Source organism: Melanostigma gelatinosum, assembly GCF_949748355.1.
Source record: "Melanostigma gelatinosum genome assembly, chromosome: 17".
Classification (NCBI taxonomy): Eukaryota; Metazoa; Chordata; class Actinopteri; order Perciformes; family Zoarcidae; genus Melanostigma; species Melanostigma gelatinosum.
Window position 1 is genome coordinate 8,290,072 of NC_136650.1, and position 20,041 is coordinate 8,310,112.

At 44.1% G+C, this 20,041-nt stretch overlaps 1 protein-coding gene across 1 annotated transcript in view; it reads left to right on the forward strand.

Annotated features, from left to right (window-relative positions):
* The window catches only part of osbpl10a (oxysterol binding protein-like 10a), a 56,136-nt gene that overhangs the window by 24,078 nt on the left and 12,017 nt on the right, over nt 1-20,041 (forward strand). Inside the window, exons 6-7 of the mRNA XM_079288565.1 lie at nt 6,178-6,409; nt 11,709-11,839. Of these exons, the coding sequence (XP_079144691.1) occupies nt 6,178-6,409; nt 11,709-11,839 (363 nt within the window). The remainder of the gene's footprint in view (nt 1-6,177; nt 6,410-11,708; nt 11,840-20,041) is intronic.

The window sequence follows — 20,041 nt, forward strand, 5'->3', positions numbered from 1 at the left end:
TTCAACGGACGGAGTTTGTTTTATGTGTTTTCCTTTTTAAAAGGGGTTTCACAGAAAGGTAGTAAACCAGTGGAGATGGGTTTGCCAAAGCAACAACTTTGGTCTCATTTTAATAGATTTGGTCGTCAGTTGTTTGATCCAAATTCATTGCTGAGATCTGGGAACACTGTGACGCAGCAACAACACAGTTGTAAAAATTCCGAATTGCACAGAAACAGCACACAACTAAGGCAAGTATGGTAGATCGGAATGTGGGCGCGGGTCATGTGAGCAACAGGAGTAGCCTGGCTAGCTTTCCCCCAGCGAGCTAATCTTACTGTGCAAGCTATTATTTAACTGATGTACTGTAGCCCGCTCTGGATATGAAGATGTTATTTTATGCATTTTTTTTACGTAGATCATTTTTAAAAACGGATCAATATTTGAAAATTACTTTTTTTTTTGTTGCCTTTAGCCATTTCCTCTCTATATAATTATATAGTCTTTCTGCTGACAGAGCCACACATTAAAGAATTTGAGGAGACATTTAATGATGGAGATGAAATACAGAAACTCTTCCAAAATGATTGTGTTGTAGTGAATATTCACAAATGGCATCTTTTTTTTAGAAGTTTATTTCTGTCATTTTGACATTTGAAAAAAATTGTATTTACATCCAAATCCCAGTGATAAAGGGCTTTATTTGTCAAAACGTAATACAAACAAACAGCAGGTTGATTAACAAGCTTTACCAACTTTTTCCTTTGCTGTAAACTTGTACAAAATATTCAAGGACAACTTCGTTGCTTCTCTGACTTCTTACGCTAGAAGTAGACGAGCTAGCCAAACTACTGAACACCAGCGTTCCAATGTCTTTGTTTGGCATCATTGTAACCATGCTAGTGGTCCCTCTAGTCTTCCATGTTTGGCGATACTCCTGTTAAACTTTTCCAAACAAGTTTGTCCGACCATGGGGTTTGTTTGAAGTCTGTATAATAAGCCTGTTGGATGTTGCTGCATTCCCAGATCTTACCAATGAACTTGATTTAGCTATGACCAATAACACGTTGTAATAAACTGGATTCAAAACCTTAAATATGAATCAAACAAAGTCTTGCGTTTTAACAGAAAACACTTCAAGAACGTTTTCTCTGATCATTTTGTGTTCCGCGTGGGCTTCAGAGTCTCTGGTCTCAGGTGGGACGCTGGTGCAGTGGCTTCAGCAGATATTTCTGGCCTCCTTGCAAGCTTGACAGCGACTGCAGTGTACTCGGTCTTCACTGTAAATTCAGCTTTGTTGGCATTTTTATGGTATATGTCAATACTGATTAACATGGCCGGTGACAAAGGGAAGAGCTCGTGGAGCGTATCTTGTTTAGTCGGGGTCAGTGTGTGCGGCACCCAACATATGAGATGTGCCAGCAAGCTCGTCCATATGGAACGTTTGCTATTCCTGTCCACGTCGTCCTGCTAATCGCTGAATGTATGCATTTTGATTTTACCACCGTTTCCATAAGAGCTTACATTTACAGACCTGCAAGCACATCCTGAGTTAATTAAAAAACCCCAACACTTTTTCCAAATTTCCAATCAGTTTTTGATTCAGTTTGAAGTTTAAATCCTCATTCATTCTCTCCGCCTCGGTCACCAGACCTGTCGGGTGACCACTTCGTCCTCATCTGCCACATCTCCATACATCCAGCACATTCTCTGCTTATCGTTCAAGAGAGAATCGTTTTTGTTCCCGTCTCTTCTTAACAGCCTTTCTGCTGTTGATGTGTAGTGATTCATTGCCATAGATTGGACCTAAAGTTGGGTTTGCGAAGGCGAGAATGATACACATGATGAAAACATGGTTTTATGCCCGACTGGCAAACTATAGATGTATAGCTGCAGCATCTTTTGCTCTCACGCTTTTGGTTACAGTAGAAATGTGCTTTTAGGATCGTTGCCAGGCAGCCGCGCATCTGGCCGCTGAATTATGGAGATAAGATGACTTGGTGGTAAGGAAGGAGGAAGAAACATGGACAGGGAGAGACGAGAGGCTTTCGAAATGTAAAACACTACGACCCCGTGCAAACTGTTGGCACAGAGGAGAACAACAGCCGCTGACGGGGAAGAGGTCATGCCGGCCATCAGGGAAGAGGTCATGCCGGCCATCGTGGGAGATGTTGATGAATCCGGATGCTTACTGGCTTGTTTTGTCCTTCAGCTGCTCCTGTGTTGTTTGCCTCCATCTTTACTAGCTTGCAGTCTTGGCACATTAAGGCAGCCTGTAGATCAGTGGAATAGTGTAAAACCATTGGCAGGAATGTGTATCGCGACATGAACATCCCTGTAGTGCTACTAAGGTTACCTTTAAATGACTTATTTTGTCTGACGAACAGTCCCGAGTACATTGAGAGCGTTCAAGTTACGATGATGATGATGATGATGAAATGGCCCAAAGCAGCAACTCCTCACTTCTGAAATGCTGGAACCAGTGAATGTTTGCCATCTCGGCTGAAGAAATTATACATTTTCAGTCCGTTGACTATAATTACCCGTATGAAGACGGCGAGAAAGCGTGTATATATCTTCTTCTTTAACTATTTATTGTTCAGCAGGTTACAGGGATAAATAAGAGGACAGTCTTTCACTCGTATCTGTCTGATCCTCGCTGTGGAAAAACAAAGATGGCTCTCATTTAGTTGCACTCTCAAACTGGGACACGGCAGCTTTGTACGACGTCTTCCAAATAGGACGTTCTAATGCATCGCATGAACAAAAAATACTCTGCTTTCCTAATAACCTGTCGTGTAATTGAAACCTCACAGCGGGATGTGAGCACTTTGCGTCTCCTCTCCTGTGACCGGTACAGTGAGGGGGCAGACTGCCACGCTAAACTGTGCATTTAAAAACTTGGCAATTACCTCAACGGCTCGTCGGCTTCTTCTGCCCGTCACTCTGGTGACACCGCCGGAGTAGCATCAATATTTCGTGCAAAGATCTTTATTTCATGGCCCCTTCTCGCTTTATTCGTAACGGGCCCATGAACCTGCCTGGCGGGGATGGCACAGAGCCGGAGCTCGAGTCAACAGTCAAGGAGCGCGCTTGCACTGTGATTTACTTTTCCAAACAGTCACGGAGGGGGAAGTGGTCTTTGCACCTCAGTGAATCGCCACATGATCCGTCTCCTCAGCTCTGCCCTGCTGATCCCCGACCCGCCCGCACTCACTGAACCATCCTCACACCAGACAGGAGGCTCCAACACACAGTGTGAGCAGCAGCAGCACAGAGTTAGGGTTCTACTTCGGCCCGTCACCATAATAACGCCATCGACGTATCGCACACTATATGGACACGGCCTCAAAAGCGTTCACATTGCCGACTTATAATACTATTGGGACATGACCGTGATCATTTTTGCTCTCCTTAATATTGCCCGTTTTGTTTACTTGCGTGTTTGTTTACATAAGAATGTCACCAGCATTTCAGCCAACGCGACGCCAGATAATACGGCTGTTTTTTTTCAGACCATTGCGAGACTTGGGCATTATGCAGACATTGCACATTTTACTTTCAAAGCCAGAGAGTCTATTTTATTTGTTTTGGTTCTGTGGTTTTATTTAAAATATATATTTCGGATCTTTTAATATATTCACATTCCAATTACACCGTCTGAATATTCCTAAAGATTAAGAGTGCTCATTGAAAGTGTTCTTGCATTATTACGCTAAATCATCATTATATCAGTGGCATAAAATGCTCCTAAAATAACAATGATGTTTTATTGCAATTACTTTCGACAATACGAGAGCAGCATCTCACACTTGAAATATATTCAGTGTAGACTAAGAATCGCAGTTCAGATTCTTATATCTCCGAAATGTAGCATTGAAGCACCAATAGATCGGTGAGGTCCTGGTTTGAATGTTCGGGCCGTTTTCATGCCGTCACCTCCCGTCCATCTGTCCATCCGTGCATGCATCTGTCTTTCCACTGGCTGTGCGACAGTGGGAGTCAGAGCACATTACCATCTCTCCACAGCCAACTTGTCACGGCTGATGTGAACTCATCAACCGCCTCGACTCTCGGTGCAGCAGCACCGCGGGGCACTTACGCTGCAGCAGCAGCAGCAGAGCTGGATCAGCGGGGTTAGGCTATTTGTGGAAGCTTCACTGGTCCGGTTGGCTCCAGAGAGGTGTGTGTGTGTGTGTTTGTGTGGCGGGAGCTGCCATTACTGTTGTAAATCCACTGACTTTGCTTTGTAGCAGATGTCTGCTGCAATTATATGTTCCTTCTGTGTTCATGTCTAACAGCGTGACCTACATATACACCAAACAATGACCAGGAGTACCAACGATATGTCTGTTAACATACAGAGAGCAATATTATCTACAAAGTCAAGCTTAGTTTTTATTGTTCAGTTACAATTGTGAGCTAGTTTGTATTGGGAAAATACAGAAGAAGGAATTTGTTTTGTATATTCATATTTAATGTGTGTAAGATTCTATTTGAATACTTGAAGGTGGTGCTGACTCTTATTATTGACCCTGTCAACATGAGACCAGGTTGTATTTATGATGTTTTACGATGCGTGTCGTGTGTGATTAAGCTTAGATGCCTTATTTTATAGTTGCGCTCACTGTTTCTGATGTGCTTGGTTTTCTCCTCTTTTTTTCCTGCTTTTTATATATATATATATATATATATATATATATATATATATATATATATATATATATATATATATATATATATATATATTTTACACACACACACACACACACTGGATATTAAGCAGAGTGATATTGACAGTTTTGCAGCTGTGCTACAATTATCCCATTACTTCAATATATGGCTATACATCTGTACTTGTAAAGCAATACCTCACCCAAGTCTTAGCAAAAAATGCTGAAACTGTGGTCGGCTTGGATTCACTGCAGACACACCGCTGTGTTTCCTGGGCAAGTATCCTTATGTGTCTCAAATGCAGTATTGGTCAATGCAGTATTGGTCAGACTACACTATGACTTGTATTTGTGGCCGGCAGTTTTCATGACTGAAAAGGTATCAAAACATCTGTATGAACTTCCATGAGCTCCATCTGCCTGAGGAATTCAACATCAGACCTGAATAAATAGCTGAATAACTGGACAGCTTTACATGAATGTCTAAACCGTATATAACCTCACCACAACAGCTCTCGGTGACTCCCAAACAGCGCTGAGTACTGATGCATGGAGACAGATGTGCTCTAGAAGTGCGTGTGGAGGGCGAGGGTACGTGAAGCCATACAATATTAATGAATACAACATTTCCAGGCTGATAAACAACCCAGATTCATGCGCCTCGAGAGGAGCGTATTACCCGCTAGCGAGCACCGACTTTGTCTTCTTCCTTTGTGATATATTTAGACTCTGAAAGGTGAGTCATACTCATATAACAGTAAGAAATGTTTTGTGTTTCTGTGCGAGCGCAGGGGAGAACATTTTTAGTTTTTTTTTTAGTTTTTTTTTTAAAGAGTTTTAGCAGCTTCTTTTTTTGGCACTGCCGCCTTGGAGCAGATGGTTGTGCCTGTAGTCAAGTGACAACACTAGAATTAATGCTAAGCTATGTCACTTCCTACGCACAAGTAAGACCGTATAGATGTATGAGATGGTGGAAGATCTTGTGTCACATTTCTATCACGCGTGTATCTGCATTCTTGGTTGTGTTGACGAACGTCACCGATCCAAAGAACCTCTAAATTGTGTTGTAAATGATGACCATGACATGCATGTTTAAATACAGGCCACACATGTATAGTTTCATCACCTAAAACTGCCAAATCATTTTCAAGAACAGTTGGGCATTGTAGTTTTTACCAGACGTTAGTCAACGAGGATGACATGGTACATTCTTTTGGGACTATTTTCAGCTGCGGATGAATACACATTTGTTAAATGGATGGTTTCTTCAGTTTATTTTATATAAAATGATATATTGTAACTTCCTCACTGGAGTGATATTGACTTCCTAGCCGTTGCACTGTAGCATATTATATTGTGTGGTGAGGCTGGCTGAGAGATGCAGTTACAGGACTCATTGTTGCTACCGGAGTAACATATGATGTAAAATAATCCAATCCATCTCTTTAAACCAGTGGCTCGCTGATGAGTTGAGTAATGTGGCTGTTGATGTATTTTAATGATGCGAATCACTGTTGTCCCCCAGGTGATGTCCCAAGCAGAGGGCCAGCAGAAGAACCTGGTCCAGTCCATTGACTCTCTGCCCACCAGAGGCCCTCTCTCCTGTCTGGACCAGGACCTGCTGCTGCTCAAAGCCACGTCGGCCGCCACACTCAGCTGCCTGGGAGAGTGCCTGAACATCCTCCAACAGTCCCAGAGCCACAGCCAGGGGCCACCTCAGTCCCACGCCTCCCAGTGCAACTACGAAGCCCCCTCCGGTGAGTCCGCCCCTGGCCCCATTCCAGTGCTGCTACTGGAGCCCCCAACCCCTCCATCTCCCCCATCCCTCTTGTCTTTCCAGTCCCTTCCTCCAGAGCCCAGCCCCAGTGGCAAGGGCCAGCTGGACTGTGGCTCTTGTCCCTGCCTGATGGGTACCATGAACTTCAATGTTTGCAGTAAATGTTGTTGAACGTTGCATTTGTGTGTTCATTTGTTTCGTTCCTTTTCTGTTTTTTGTCTTAGTTTGTAGTTGTCCGTGTTGTTCTTTGCTGTTTTCAATTAATTATTGTGTCTTTTCAATCTCGTTAATTGCGTTGAAATGACAATAGTTCCTTAAAAATGGTTGTGCCAAGAACAAGCATGAATGTGAAGCGTGTAAGAACACGGTTTTATTGTCAGCACTCTTTACAGAATCCGTGAAAGCATTTCAGACTGTCTTCCTACATGCATGTCAGAAAATAATCAGTATGTGTGAGTGAGTAAACCTCAATACTATGACGAATACTATGCACTTTTAAATCTCCTCAAAGGATTAACTCTTTGCCAAAGGAATCCACACTGGTGCCTAAAATGTCAGACCTCTGCCATGTTTAACCCGCTCTGTGCCAGATCACTATGGATCCAATAAAGTTTTTTCCATTCAAACCATTTTCAGCCTGAGGGTGGTTCTATCGGCATAAAAGCAAGTCGTAGGGAACAGTGCCTTGGGTGGAATTAAGACCCCAAATGCAGAACAAATGGTCTCTGTTAAGATTATGTCAAATCCTTCAAAAGTTGAAGACGGATCAGATGTTCCCAAGTTCAGAGGAATATTTATGATCCATTTACAGTTTTCAAGTTGCTGTAGAGCAGCGGTTCCCAAACCTTTTAGGCCGCGCACGAGAGAGCTCTCTCGTTTCTTCTTTTTTTTTTTTTTTTTTTACCTTGACTCTGCGATGGGCCGATGTGCTCCCGATTTGTCTGTGCAATCCCTTCCTCCTTCCTCCGTCTCATCTTCCTCTGACTCCCGTTCGATTTCTTCTCCCGGTCTCTCCCCAACGCACCTCTCCGTTCCTCTCGCCTCCGATTTCTCTCTCTCTCTCTCGCTCTCTCTCTCTCTCTCGCTCTCTCTCTCTCTCTCTCTCTCTCTCTCTCTCTCTCTCTCTCTCTCTCTCTCTCTCTCTCTCCTCTTTTATAACTGATAGCCCCACCTGACAGTTTCCCCGATTCTGAGCCAGTTTATCATATTTGCATGAATGTTGCTGAATGAATGAAGTTAGCTGTTAGCTGCACAAGCTAGGCTAGCTACGTAAAAGACAGTCTGGCGGCAGGAGCTGACATGCATTTATTTATTAAATTGTACGTTTTTAATTAAAAATTGAAATCTTACAAGGGGATTTTTATAATTCATGTAACCGCGCGTCTTGGGTTCGTGTATAAGGGCACTTATCATACAGTAGTAACTGGAGTCAGGAGATTAGACATCTTGTATCAGCCCACGGCTACTCTCTTTATTATTGATTTCTCCTTTGGCCAGAGGCGGGGGTTGCGCCTTCGCTACGGCAGCCCTCAAGGGACATATCATCGTCAACACCAGAACGACAAACACGAGACAGTCTGTTACATTCATGCTTTTATTTTGTGAGAATTATATTTAATATTAATTATTACACCATTAGACCACCATTACATTTTTCCTCTCGCGCACCCCCTAGAGGCAGCACACTTTGGGAATCCCTGCTCTAGAGCAACACCATAACTGTTCTCCAATGAAAAGAAGTACAGCTGATTTAAAGAAATACTCTGAAACTGTATTGAGCACCAAACACTCTCTGTCCGTAGGACTGAAAGGTGGCTGGTGAAAATGTGTAACTTGCTCCTTTTTTGGAAGATGTAGTCAGTTTGGATTCACAGCAGTTACACTGGATGTGACCCAGTCAAGGCCAAAAATGTTGCCCATAGAAATGTCTCAAACACTTGCAAAGTAAACCACTTATCTGCTGTTGACAAAACAATCCCACCTCAAAGTCCATTCAGTAGCTTTGCTGGACTTTTTCATGGAATTGTGTTTAAGATGGACTTACTGTACTAAATGGCTAATAAAGCGTTAAATGTGCTGCTTCTTAATTGGCAGAAATTGGTAGAAGTGGATTCTACTGTAGGAGTTGTTTGAGAAGTTTCTGTGGATGTTTCGCTTTGGGATGCCCGAGGAAGCGCTGGAGGCCGAGGCTAGGCAGAGGAATGTATGGGATACATTACAGCGTGAAGTGGTGGATGGTTTTTGATGCATGCTTTTGTTCTGACTTCAAGGCCCCTGTTGTAAATCCAAACTAACAGTTACCATCTTTAAAGCCTGGTCCTCACAGTTTGTCGGTCTTCTCTTTGCGCCAACAGCCATGCTGCCCTGTACCTGTTCACCAGACAGGGGGTGGTGTGGAGTGGGACCACCGGGCCGCAAGTACAAACCTCTTTCCTTCCGCTGCCTGGCTGATCAGTCCTGTGGGGGTCCAGCTGCTCCCCGCTTCCGGCATGTGCCCCCCACACCTCAGTGAGGAGTTTTTTTTGTTAGGATCCTCGGTTTTGCCACTGATGGGTAGTGTGGCCCACCGGCATGAGCAGCATCCAGAATTGGTACAGCTGATAAAGGGAGTGGCTGGCTGGTCGGTTGGTTGGTTGAATGGTTTCGTTACGCCCACACAGGAAAGCTTTGCCGCTGCATGGGCAAGACAACTCTTTGGTAGAGAGCCGAGCATGAGGTTGGACTGAGATTGGCTGGCACGTTACTCCCTCCAGGCTCCTATTACTACAAAACCAGAGCAGCTGGTCTGAGTCGGCTCCAGCAATTGCAAAGACAGTCAAAGGACTTGAAGGATCTTTGTAAACTCCCACCAACAACCGGCCAGTCACAAACCAGACGGCACATTATCAGCTGATCACGGAGGATCTTCGCTGCTCGCTCTAGCTCCCCTGTGTCACTGCAATAAAGAGCTTGAAGCCCAACCCCTCTCTCTTTCACCCCACACGCAGAACATTTTCCTTTAAGGAAATTAAAATCCATAAAGGAAATTTACTTTGCAAACGAGCCCCCCCCCCCCCCCCCCCCCCCGCAGTTTAAAGGTACAAGAAGAACATTTAGGGTAAGAGTTGGATGTGAAAGCATCACAGAATCTATCGATGTCACAGCCCAGAAATGGAAGGTAGAGCCATTGGAGAAATCGATTGCATGAATGTTTGTGTCTCCGCTGTTCGATCGGCGACGGCCATTTGATTCACCTGCATGTCTCGATCCAATGGCCCAGACGTCAATGGCTCACTGAGTGTTTCTACTTCTGGTGCTTCATTGTGACATCTCAGAGAAAGCGTCAAAGTATGCCATACATTGTTTGTGAACCAGCTTCTTGTAAATACTTTTCCAGATATGTTTCCCCTAAAAAAAAAAAAAACTCCAAACTTGAAATGAACTCCCAGGATCCTATTAACCTCCTAATGTCTTGAGAATAACCTTCTCAAAAAATTCAGTTCTCACTGTAGTTACAACTCATTCACACTTCACTCGCCTTCGGGCAGGGGCACCCCTGCTCCTGCGTCCATTGTATACGAGTCCAGTATTGTCGGAGGACGTCCACGAACACTTTCCAGGTTCCTGTCGGTCAAACTGTCAGTTGACCAAAGCGGAGACCCGGCCTGAGGGCTATTTCCACTCATTTTGTCGAGACGGACTCTCCTCAGGCTCTGCAGCAGGTCGACCTGTGTCAGCACAGCTTGCTTCTCACTGATGGATATCAAAGAACGGCCTCTTGGTGCATTAGACTTTTAACCCAATTAGAGCTTTGGGGCCGGAGAGAAGGGCCAGAGGTACCGCTCCATCAACAGTACTTTGAAATGTGATCTTCTACCGAGATATATATCAGAAGCTTTTGAATGAGGAAACCTGCAGCTTGGTTTTTGGGAGTGACTGTTGCGAATCACATTGGTCTGTTCACACAGGAGATGCAAATGAATGATCGGCGCAGTAGCTCTGCATTCGATCCAGTTTTGGTGAAGCACAATGTTAGAAGGCTGTCAGAGTAGTTGACTGAATTTGAGGCTGTTTGTGAGGCTGTAGTGTTGTTAAGCCGATATCCAGTAAGGAGCCTTTTCGTCAGTATTGTAACCATTGGTTCCTCCTTAAAGGTGCAATGTGTAAGATCTGGCCAGGATTTTAGTTTAAGACATTCAAAAAACGTGTTAACATCCATGTATTGTGTTGCAGAGATATCTAGTGAAATTAGTTTTGGTCGTTCTCGCCACGAGGAGACTACTCTGCCAGGAGGAGAGCAGGTGGCGGTGCTGGAAGAGAGACCTTTAGATGGCGGGTTAGCTCTAGCAACTCTCAATCAGCCAGCGCAAACCCCAGCGCCAGGAGTCGCAGCTGTTGGTCGACGGCAGCGCTTGGTCTAACCTGTGTAACGGCAGCAACAGAACGTTTGCTGATCCGGCGGGTAGTTGCAGCGGTGTCCCTGGATCAGACCCCCAGCTGAATTTGAAGTTGCTACAGCTCCGCTGACTGTGCGGTCCGTCTCCCGGAGCAGCTGAACGCTCTCCTCCCGGGCGAAGGAGTCGTCATGTGGTGGCAAGAACGAAACAAAAATATGAATTGTTTTCTTGTTTCTGCCAATTTGGATTTAATCCAATTAAACATAACTACCAAAACATAGACGGACCGCACAGTCTCCGGTTAGTGTCAGAGTAAAGACGGCCGGCATAAACTAGGCCAACGAACGCCACACGTGAAGATCACAACATCGCTGTAGTGGATGACTGTAAATATAGATTGTGTGGACTCGGTAGTGAAGGTGAAATGCTGCACCTTGTTAGTTTGGAGCATGTGGCCAGATCTTGTGACAGGATGAGACAGACTGTACAGGATTGAGATTCATGATATTTCTGCAGAACATTTCATTGCTTGTTGCTGAGAGTCAAAGTGAATCATCATTTCTGTACGTCTGACCTTAGCTGAGTCAGCGCAACAGAAAAGGGACAATGAACAAATATTACATTTTAACAGACGCGAGCGCCCACAAACTATTTCCTGATGGTCTCAGTCAGTAACAACAATCACTAACACACCCTCAGTCCAGCATCGTTCATAAAAACCTTCATATTGAAAGTCAGAAATGAAGATGCAGAGTGTGATATGATTAGTCTCTCAAAGTCCCTCTTTCATTCTTATTATAAATTTCATCCAACCCCAATTCGAGCATTAATACACACAAATCAACAGTAGAAATGAGATGAATCTCCTCCTCACTGTTGTTAACTAACCGTGTCTGTTTTCAGATGGTGTTCCTGTGTGGACTGTACCAAAGTCGCCCTCAGGGGAGCAGTTGAAGAACGGAGTTCTGACTCCTCTACGATCAGCCGAGCCCTCGCCGGCCTTCAGGGAAAGGAGTCTGTCCCATGGTGCTGAGGTGAGAAACATTACGTCACGCTGTCAAATATCACCTCGGCCCTCCGACTCGCTCCTCCTTCTTCCCCCGGTTGTCTCGGTCTGTCCGAGATCTGAGTTCATAGAGTAGATGTAAGACCCAGACCACTGTGGGGCTACACGATCCATCTAGGAGATATGGAAACTGTCTAGTGCGAGTGTTTCTGACAAGTTAAGGATTGTTGCTGATGGTTGTCAAGACAGGTGTTGGTTGGATGGCTGTTAAAATACACATTTTATGGTCATTTGCCCGGCGCGTTTGTCAATGGTTGCAGGTGTGAGAAGTGGACATGGTTTTTGCCGCTATTGGATAATGACCGGGTAGCAACAGACAGGAAACACGGGGAGAGAGGAATGGGTGTGACATGCCGCAAAAGGTCACCGGCTAGAGTTGAGCCAGCGACATTACATTTAAATGGTGCATGTTTCAATTATAAGTCCACCATGACGCCCCTACGGGGATTCAATCCCACTGAGAAGTTATTCTTTGTTTCTCAATTCTAGCCTTCTTAACTGACCACCTCCACATTCGGGAATACATTTGCACAGACTTGAAACTTGCTTGCTCAGGATAGGCGGTGCATCACAGTCAACATTTCACCTCCTTTTAATGAGTTTTCATTTTTTATCTTGCTGTCTCGTGAAAAACAAATGTGCTCATTTTCTTTGTGTGGATGAAAGTTGGCAAAGTGTAAGATCTGGCAAGATTTTCTTATTTTTTTAAAACAATGAAAGGTTAACTGTGATCAAAAGGCCCGTCCTGTCTTGTAATACCTGTTGCTCCTTTAGAGGCAATAGTGAGTCGCTGTAGCATCCAGTTCGTGAGTTCCTGCCGTGCCTGCCTGCTGCAGAGAGGTGCTGTCTGACTGGCCGGACCGCCCTGTGCCAGTCACAGGAAATTGAGGCCAGATGACGTTGACGTGAATGTGTGCCAGCCGTGCGGAGGGAAAGAAGGGCGGGTGAAGGTGTGAGAGGCTTAGAGGTGTTGTCATGGATACCTTGAAAGCATGGATTGTGTGAGTTTACATCGAATTACTACCAGCAACAGCTACAGCAGGTATTTATTTCACCACTGAAACATTTTTTCAGCGATCCAAAACATCAGCAGTAAATGCTAAAAGGTTTTATTCTCAGTCTTTTAGAATCACCCCTTCACCCCCAAGTCAGTTTTTTTGGTTAAAAACGTGTTTGAGGAAAATGCCAACATTTCTTTCTCTGGCATTTTTATCGGAACAGCAGATTGCAAAAGTAGGGAATCTGTAGCTGAAGGCTGCAAGGCAGGCTAAAGAGGAGCGCGGTTCCCAAAAGGTAAATTGTAGCACACGGATGATTGTTGAGTATTTAAAGACACAGCATTAGATTGCTCGATGCATCTTGTTTTTCTACGAGCTATTTCGCCCCAACTTTTTTGCGTTTCCCTGATATTTAATGATGTAACTTTATTTATATAACTCCTTTCAAGAGCAGAACGGCAAAGTGACTCACAAAAGAAACTAAAAAAGTTATAACATACAGTTATACATGATTACAGACGTGGGAAGATTGAAACACCAAAACATAGCAGCTGGTTGTGCCAATAAGAGTTAGTAAATAAGAGGATCAAAGGTATTTAGGCATTCGTAACATTGTCCCTTATAACAGGAAGAAGTAAACCTCCATTCAGAACGCCACCAATAGAGACATCCCTTCCTTTGGGCATTACCCTGGTAACGTAGATACCTGGAATACCTGTGGCTGTGGACATTCCACATGACTGAAATAAGACAGTTAATATATGTTGGCAATAACTTCGGCGGTCTCCTCCCAGGACCTCGAATTCGTAGTTTGTTGTAATATTGAAGTTACACAGAGCAGCAGTGACTTTAACATTGCTTTGGCTAGCACAGCCCTATCCTAGCACTCCAGCGCTGCACAGTGACTGATGGGTATTCTTGATTGTCAACCTGTGGCGAAGTGAAGAGTCGTTGTTCAGTTAACAGTTCCCCTTTCAACTGAGCGTGTTTGCTCCCTACAGCTTGAAATCGTACTGAACTCGGCTGAATACTCTCTGCGGAACTACTGTCGGATTGGAACGCAGCAATAGTTGACCTGAAAGTAAAATAACCATCACTTCGAATGTTCCATCCTTAAATTGCTACAGGATGGAACTTTGCCATAGCAACAGAACTTTCAAATCAAAACTGCAGATTCCTTGGTTTCAGCATCTTGTAAACACTTTCCTGTTCCACCTCTGTCACATGAATCACATCGATCCTTTCGTCATCCCATTATTCAAACACAGCAGAATAATGGAAGCCTCAGCCTGAATAACGAGATGAAGATTAATGGGGCCAATGCTAGAACGGGTAGTGCGGCTTTGCAGTGTCGACCCATTTACGGCTAATTGTCAAGCTGTTCAACATACTTCATGATGCACAATTGAGCGGAGGAGAGAGGGCAGCTCGTAATGGTGATTTGCCACCTTTAAAGACATCTCAGACAGTGTTATGGCAGTTATGATTCAGGGGGCCTGAGCCAACCATCTGCGTTGACATTCGTGCCGCTGTCGGTATGTTTCTGCCCACTAAAGTGTGCTGTTAGGGTACTGCGCTCCAGTAATGAGGAAGGCCAAGTCATGCCTGTCATATGATGTGTATATAGACCCGTAAGGGACCTGCAGGAAAATGAGGAAGACACAACTTCAGGGCTTTGGTTCACTCTCACTGCTCGCATCAACCGATATTAAGCTGCTTTCATTGCTCAGCACCAAACTCCAAAGTCAGCAGTTAGCTGGTGAACACAGCTGGCATTTAGCAACTGAACAGACAGTCGGTGGAGACCGAAGCGGAGCTAAAAGCAGCGTGAATATTGAACCTCAATTCATCGAGTGGCAAGAAATACGACTGAAAAAGAAACGCCCATAAATACAGCAACTTTATAAGAGAATATTCTTTCAATGTTGTGTTTTTAGCTTGTTGTGCTGCCACAAGAACATGACATTTAATTACATCTGTGCAGTTATGCAGACTTGGTTTAACTAAAGAAAATTTCAAATATTAAATATCATATATGAAGACTTCTCATGACCCTTATTTTAGTCTCACAGTTGAATTTAATCGGCATCTGTGAAAGACGAGAAGCAAACACAGGCCTTCAAAATCAACCCTGAGGCTTCTTATTTCATTCATATTTCAAACTGACCGTTAAATACTGTTTCAATAAAGTTCTGCTTGTAGGTTTGCCTTCATGTAAAAAGCTGAAAGTCTAGTTTTCTTTTCCAAACACACACTGCCATATCATGAACTGTCATCACGAAATAGAAAATCAGCGTAGGTGTCATTTAAAAAACAATCATTTTGCAGCGAGGGATCTAAATCCAGACCCTTTTTTTGTTTTTTTACCGCACTCCGTTACTGCTCTGTAATAATTTGCGCTTCCCTCTTGCCTGCTACTCGCCTCTGCCCTGCAGCCTGAACCAGGTCTCATTAGAGCCTTCTAACGTGCTCTGGCCGGCGTTTGAAGAAGAAGAGAAGCGGAGAGACTGAGGAGAAGCAGAGCAGGTTGCAGAGGCGCGTTTGTCCAACTTCACACGTTTATTCATCTTTTAATGAGATTCAGCGCCGTCGTCCATCTGACTCCCCCCTGTCCAGGCGAGAGTGATTGAATGTTGCGTCTTGGCGTGAAGGAGACGAGAAGGTTGAGATTTTTGATGAAGGTGATTGTATCCCACCTCTACATGCTAAAGATGGCGTTTAGATAGTGAAGGAGAGAGATGGGCGGTGTTCTGGGATGATCATTTATCGAGTGTGTGTTGTTTGGCATGCAGTTAATTCTGGTAAGATTGTTATTTTGCCATCTTGTGGTAGGGAAACACAATGCACACAGAGTCAACTGAATGAATCAAGAGGTTTCTGATCAAGACTAAAACATATGGTATTTGATATGTGTTCATAGCATGCAGCCAACAATAGAAACTATGAATTCCTGATCTAATCTCCAATTTCTAATCTTGTTTGCCACTTTACCTATTTCCCTGTAATCCCGTGATTAGTGTTGAGTGCAAAGAAGAAGATTCCTTGTTACCCCAGAATAATAAAGGTTTGCTGTTTGAATTATGAAGCGCCAAAGTGGCGTTTGGCATTCAGTCCTAGCGGTATGCAGCCAGCAAGAGTGAGCATGGGGCCTGTGCATGGCTGTGGGAAAATGGAGGAAAACATGCTTGGGATTGCAGAAATGAGGTCGCTTTATACATTTGCAAACAGTTTACAGCAGTTCACCCCCGTGCCACATATCAGATCTATGGATATAAGCTGCTGTCGGAGAACAGGAAGTTAACGGCAGACCTTCAGTCAGTTTTGTATTAACAGAGAAAAGGAGGAGAGTGACTCTTACTCCACCTGTTGTTTGAGCGCTTTAGTTTCTGATCTCCAGGTTGATCTGTAAAAGATTGATTATTGCACTTTTTTGACAAAATACAACAGCTGAGACCAAAAAAGATTGTTTGTATCAGAAGAGATTTCCTTTCCTACATTTGAACTTTCGTCTGAGTTATTGTGACTTCTTTGGTCCAGCAGAGGGCAGCAAAGTCCTCTGCTGTGCAGCTCCACTTGTGTATGATTTAGTTTGTATTCGGCTGTTGCACTGCACAATGAACACGACACAAATTGTAATACTTTAGCAGTGGCAATGACATCAGTGTCTAATAATCATATTTGTAGCTTAGCATGTGTGGCCAACTGGCAACCGATGAACTAATTAGTTGGAGCTGAATGAATACGGATTGTTTTGCTTCTAAACAGTCAGCCAAAGTAATGAAAAGGGATTACATGGTGGCGCCTTGAGTCTTATGAACAGGCATAAAGGTCCCGCCAGTCCCGTGAAAAGATCAAAGAATGGCCTGTTCTCACGTCTGAGCTCAGTGTGAAAAATATCAACTCATGACTCTGTAATCCGCTCTTTATTGAACTCAAGATTTTGATTATGGAACAGGAAATGTCATATGCCTGCTGGGAAATACTTTCTCCTTTTGTCTCTCACCACACTTCTATGAGAGCCGTCACAATCTTCAGCCCTTATTACTGCTCTTCAAACGCATACAAAAGACATTTTGTTTCCATGTTCTTCCTTGTTGTTGTTGTTGTTGTTTAAATGTTTCTCAAAGCTGCTCGAGGGAAACATCTGATGCTGAAAGTTTTTTTTTTTTTTTGCACTTGTCAGAGAGAGAGCAGTTCTTTAGCTGTGAGTTGGCGATACTTAATGCTTCATTGGATAATTATTCAGGCTGCAAAGAGAAGCTGAGAGAATCACCGTTGTTTCAAGATTACAGAACAACATGAGAATAGAGTCTCAAAATGTGAATTGCATTTTAAAAGAACAGTCGCATTTAGCATTCCACTTCGACAACGTTGTTTGACCGATGGACAGAAAAGAAATCAACATTGATGCAGCAGAATTAGAGATTTTTTTAAATTCCATTCTTCCTCCTTGTCAAAACCTGGCGCCTACATTGCCCACAATGCAACACGCCTGACAACAGTTGGGAGATTCGAGTACTTAATGCTACATTCATTAATATTGGCAAAATATAACAAGAAGAACGCGTAGACTTGTAGACGTGTCTTGTGTTGCATCTGGGTCACATCCCACTGCTTATTATCATTTATTTTGTTCAAGCGTTGCATCTCCTGGTTTTTGGTACCTTGAGAAAAGACGTCGCTTCACTGCTTCTGTCGCCTTTCATGGCTTTCGTGCATTCACTGCTTTGCCTTTGCTTCGGCCTGGCAGAGTGGGTGCTCTGCTTGAATGTTTAGTGTCCTCATTTTAAAGTCAATGCAGTCTGTTCCGACATCTGTGACCATGAATGCCTTTTAAAAGCTGCTAATTAATATAAAATGACTATCGGTCTCATCACGGAGCAACATGCAACATTTTAAATGAAAAATATGACCCTGAATGCTTCTGTTTAACTGAGCTTCTACCTTTTCCGTCCCACTGGAGTCGGTCGGCCTGTTACTAGTAAACAGTATCAATGATTGTATACTTTATGAAAGCTGCAAGGTAGAAGTCACTGTTAGCTTTGTGGTAAATGCCAAACTGGAAGCCCTTAGAAGCTTTTCAGTATCTCGCTGGAAGTTGACATTCAAAACACACCTGACATTTAACAGAGAAATACACACAGTTGTTACTTCAGCTGTGAATCCATCAGTTTATTGAAGACACCTCGCTCCTCCAGGCAGGGCTTCTCCTTTGACTAAAGGATAAGTATTAAGCACACAGACGGTGTTGGGAGTTTACCGATTGTTTGACTAAATATCAGAGCAGGAAGTGTTTATATGTGATTTTGAAATGATTGTTGGTTTTACACACACACACACACACACACACACACGCGCACACGTTGCTGGCTGAGGGTTTATTGAGAATGAAACAATGCACATCTAGTCGGCGACAGCCTTGACAGAGAAGATGCAATGCCGAGAACTAGAGACACAAAAACATTCAGCAGCATCAGCATAACGGGTGTGTAGAAGGTTGCATGATGGGAAAACCACCTATGATTATACAGCATTTATAAGGTCCTATGAAATATATAATATTCGAGAATATATTCACACAGCAGTTAAATGTGTCTTTATGTGACTTAGTGTTGCTTGAAACTGTGTCAAAATGATGGCACATAATGTGTAACACAACAGCTACAGCATGCACTGATTGGACACTTTGGACCTGCCGGAAAATACTTCTGAGTATACTGGCCCTTTAAGACTTCAGGGTTCAGGGTCAGGTTTAGCGTCTCAGTGGGTGGAAACGCAGCAGGAAGCACATCCAATCCAATCAAATCTACGAGACAGAAAATGTAATTTGCACAACACTCCCCTCCCTGTGCTGGTGATGTCTGATGATTCAGGTTTTCTTTTGACTGCGCCCAGTTAACAGAGTAGGAGGATGAATCCCCTCTACTCTAACATACACACTTCAAAGGTAGACCTAGAAAGAGGACGCCTCAGTCGGAGAGGAATGACTTCATAGGAAAACCGTTCAGGGACTGAGTCTCACACAACAACACGATCCTTGACGGTGGAAGATGGAAGTGATGATGATGGAGGAGTGAAGAGGACGGCCGGTGATGGAGGACAGGCTCTCAAAGTTTAGCCTGTTTACAGGGAACAGCAGTCTTTGAAGTGGGCGCACGAGCAGACTTGGCCTACCTAAGCCTTCTGGAGACGCCCACACTCTCTGATAACATGCCAGCGAGATGGAAACAGAGAGAGGTAGAAAGAAACTGAGATGTATTCAGAGCGAGACAGAGAAGAAAGAGAGAACCGGGAGGAGTGGGCTGCAATGCGCATGGATGAGGAGGCAGTTAAGAAGAGAGATGATGATGATGATGATGATGATGAAACAGAATAGTGGATGGCATGAATGAGGAGATGAGGGAAAGGGGTGATGAACGGGAGAAACAATGACGGACATGACAGCGTGGGGCCGGAGGGAGAATGAATCAAACATGAGATTGGAGTCAATTAAAAGGAAGACTGTCAGGCTGGAAACGGATTTAGAGAAGACGACGGGCTGCAGAGAGACAGGGAAGGAGGCGAGAGATGGAGATGGAGCGGTAAGGGATTGCAAAAAGAGGGTGTCGGCGTGTCAGACATCCGCCCATGACTTCCTGAGTGCCATTGCCAGACCAGTAGTAATTAAGCAAGCTGATATACGTACTCCAAACACATGTACTGGATACAACAAGCATAAGGTGGAGGCGTAGAAGGAGGGCAGTGAAGCCATGTCAGAGGAGGGAGGAGAGCGGAGGATGTGGAACTTGAAAGAGCTGTAGGGAAACGCGGTGGACGGATGATGGGAGCATGCAGAGGGGAAGCGTCACTGGGACTTTCCCTGAGCATTTCTCTTTCTCTCTCCTCCCTGTTGTTCAGAGTGGGTGGTGGGCAGAGACTCTCTCTGCAAGTCACGCACAGCAGCTCACCACCTCAACTCAGCCACACTGTACGTCTCTAACGAGAGCCGGGACGAGCAAGTTCAGTTGAGGAAGAGGAGCGTTTGTTTGTCGTCTCAGAGCTTCAAACTCCTCAAAGGATCCGGTCCTTTTGACAGGTTTTCCCCATTGAGGCCTCTTTAATTGGATTTAACTCCCCAAGTCGAGCCGTGTGCACTTCCTTTACTCTAGAAACGTTACGGTCTGCCCTTTTTG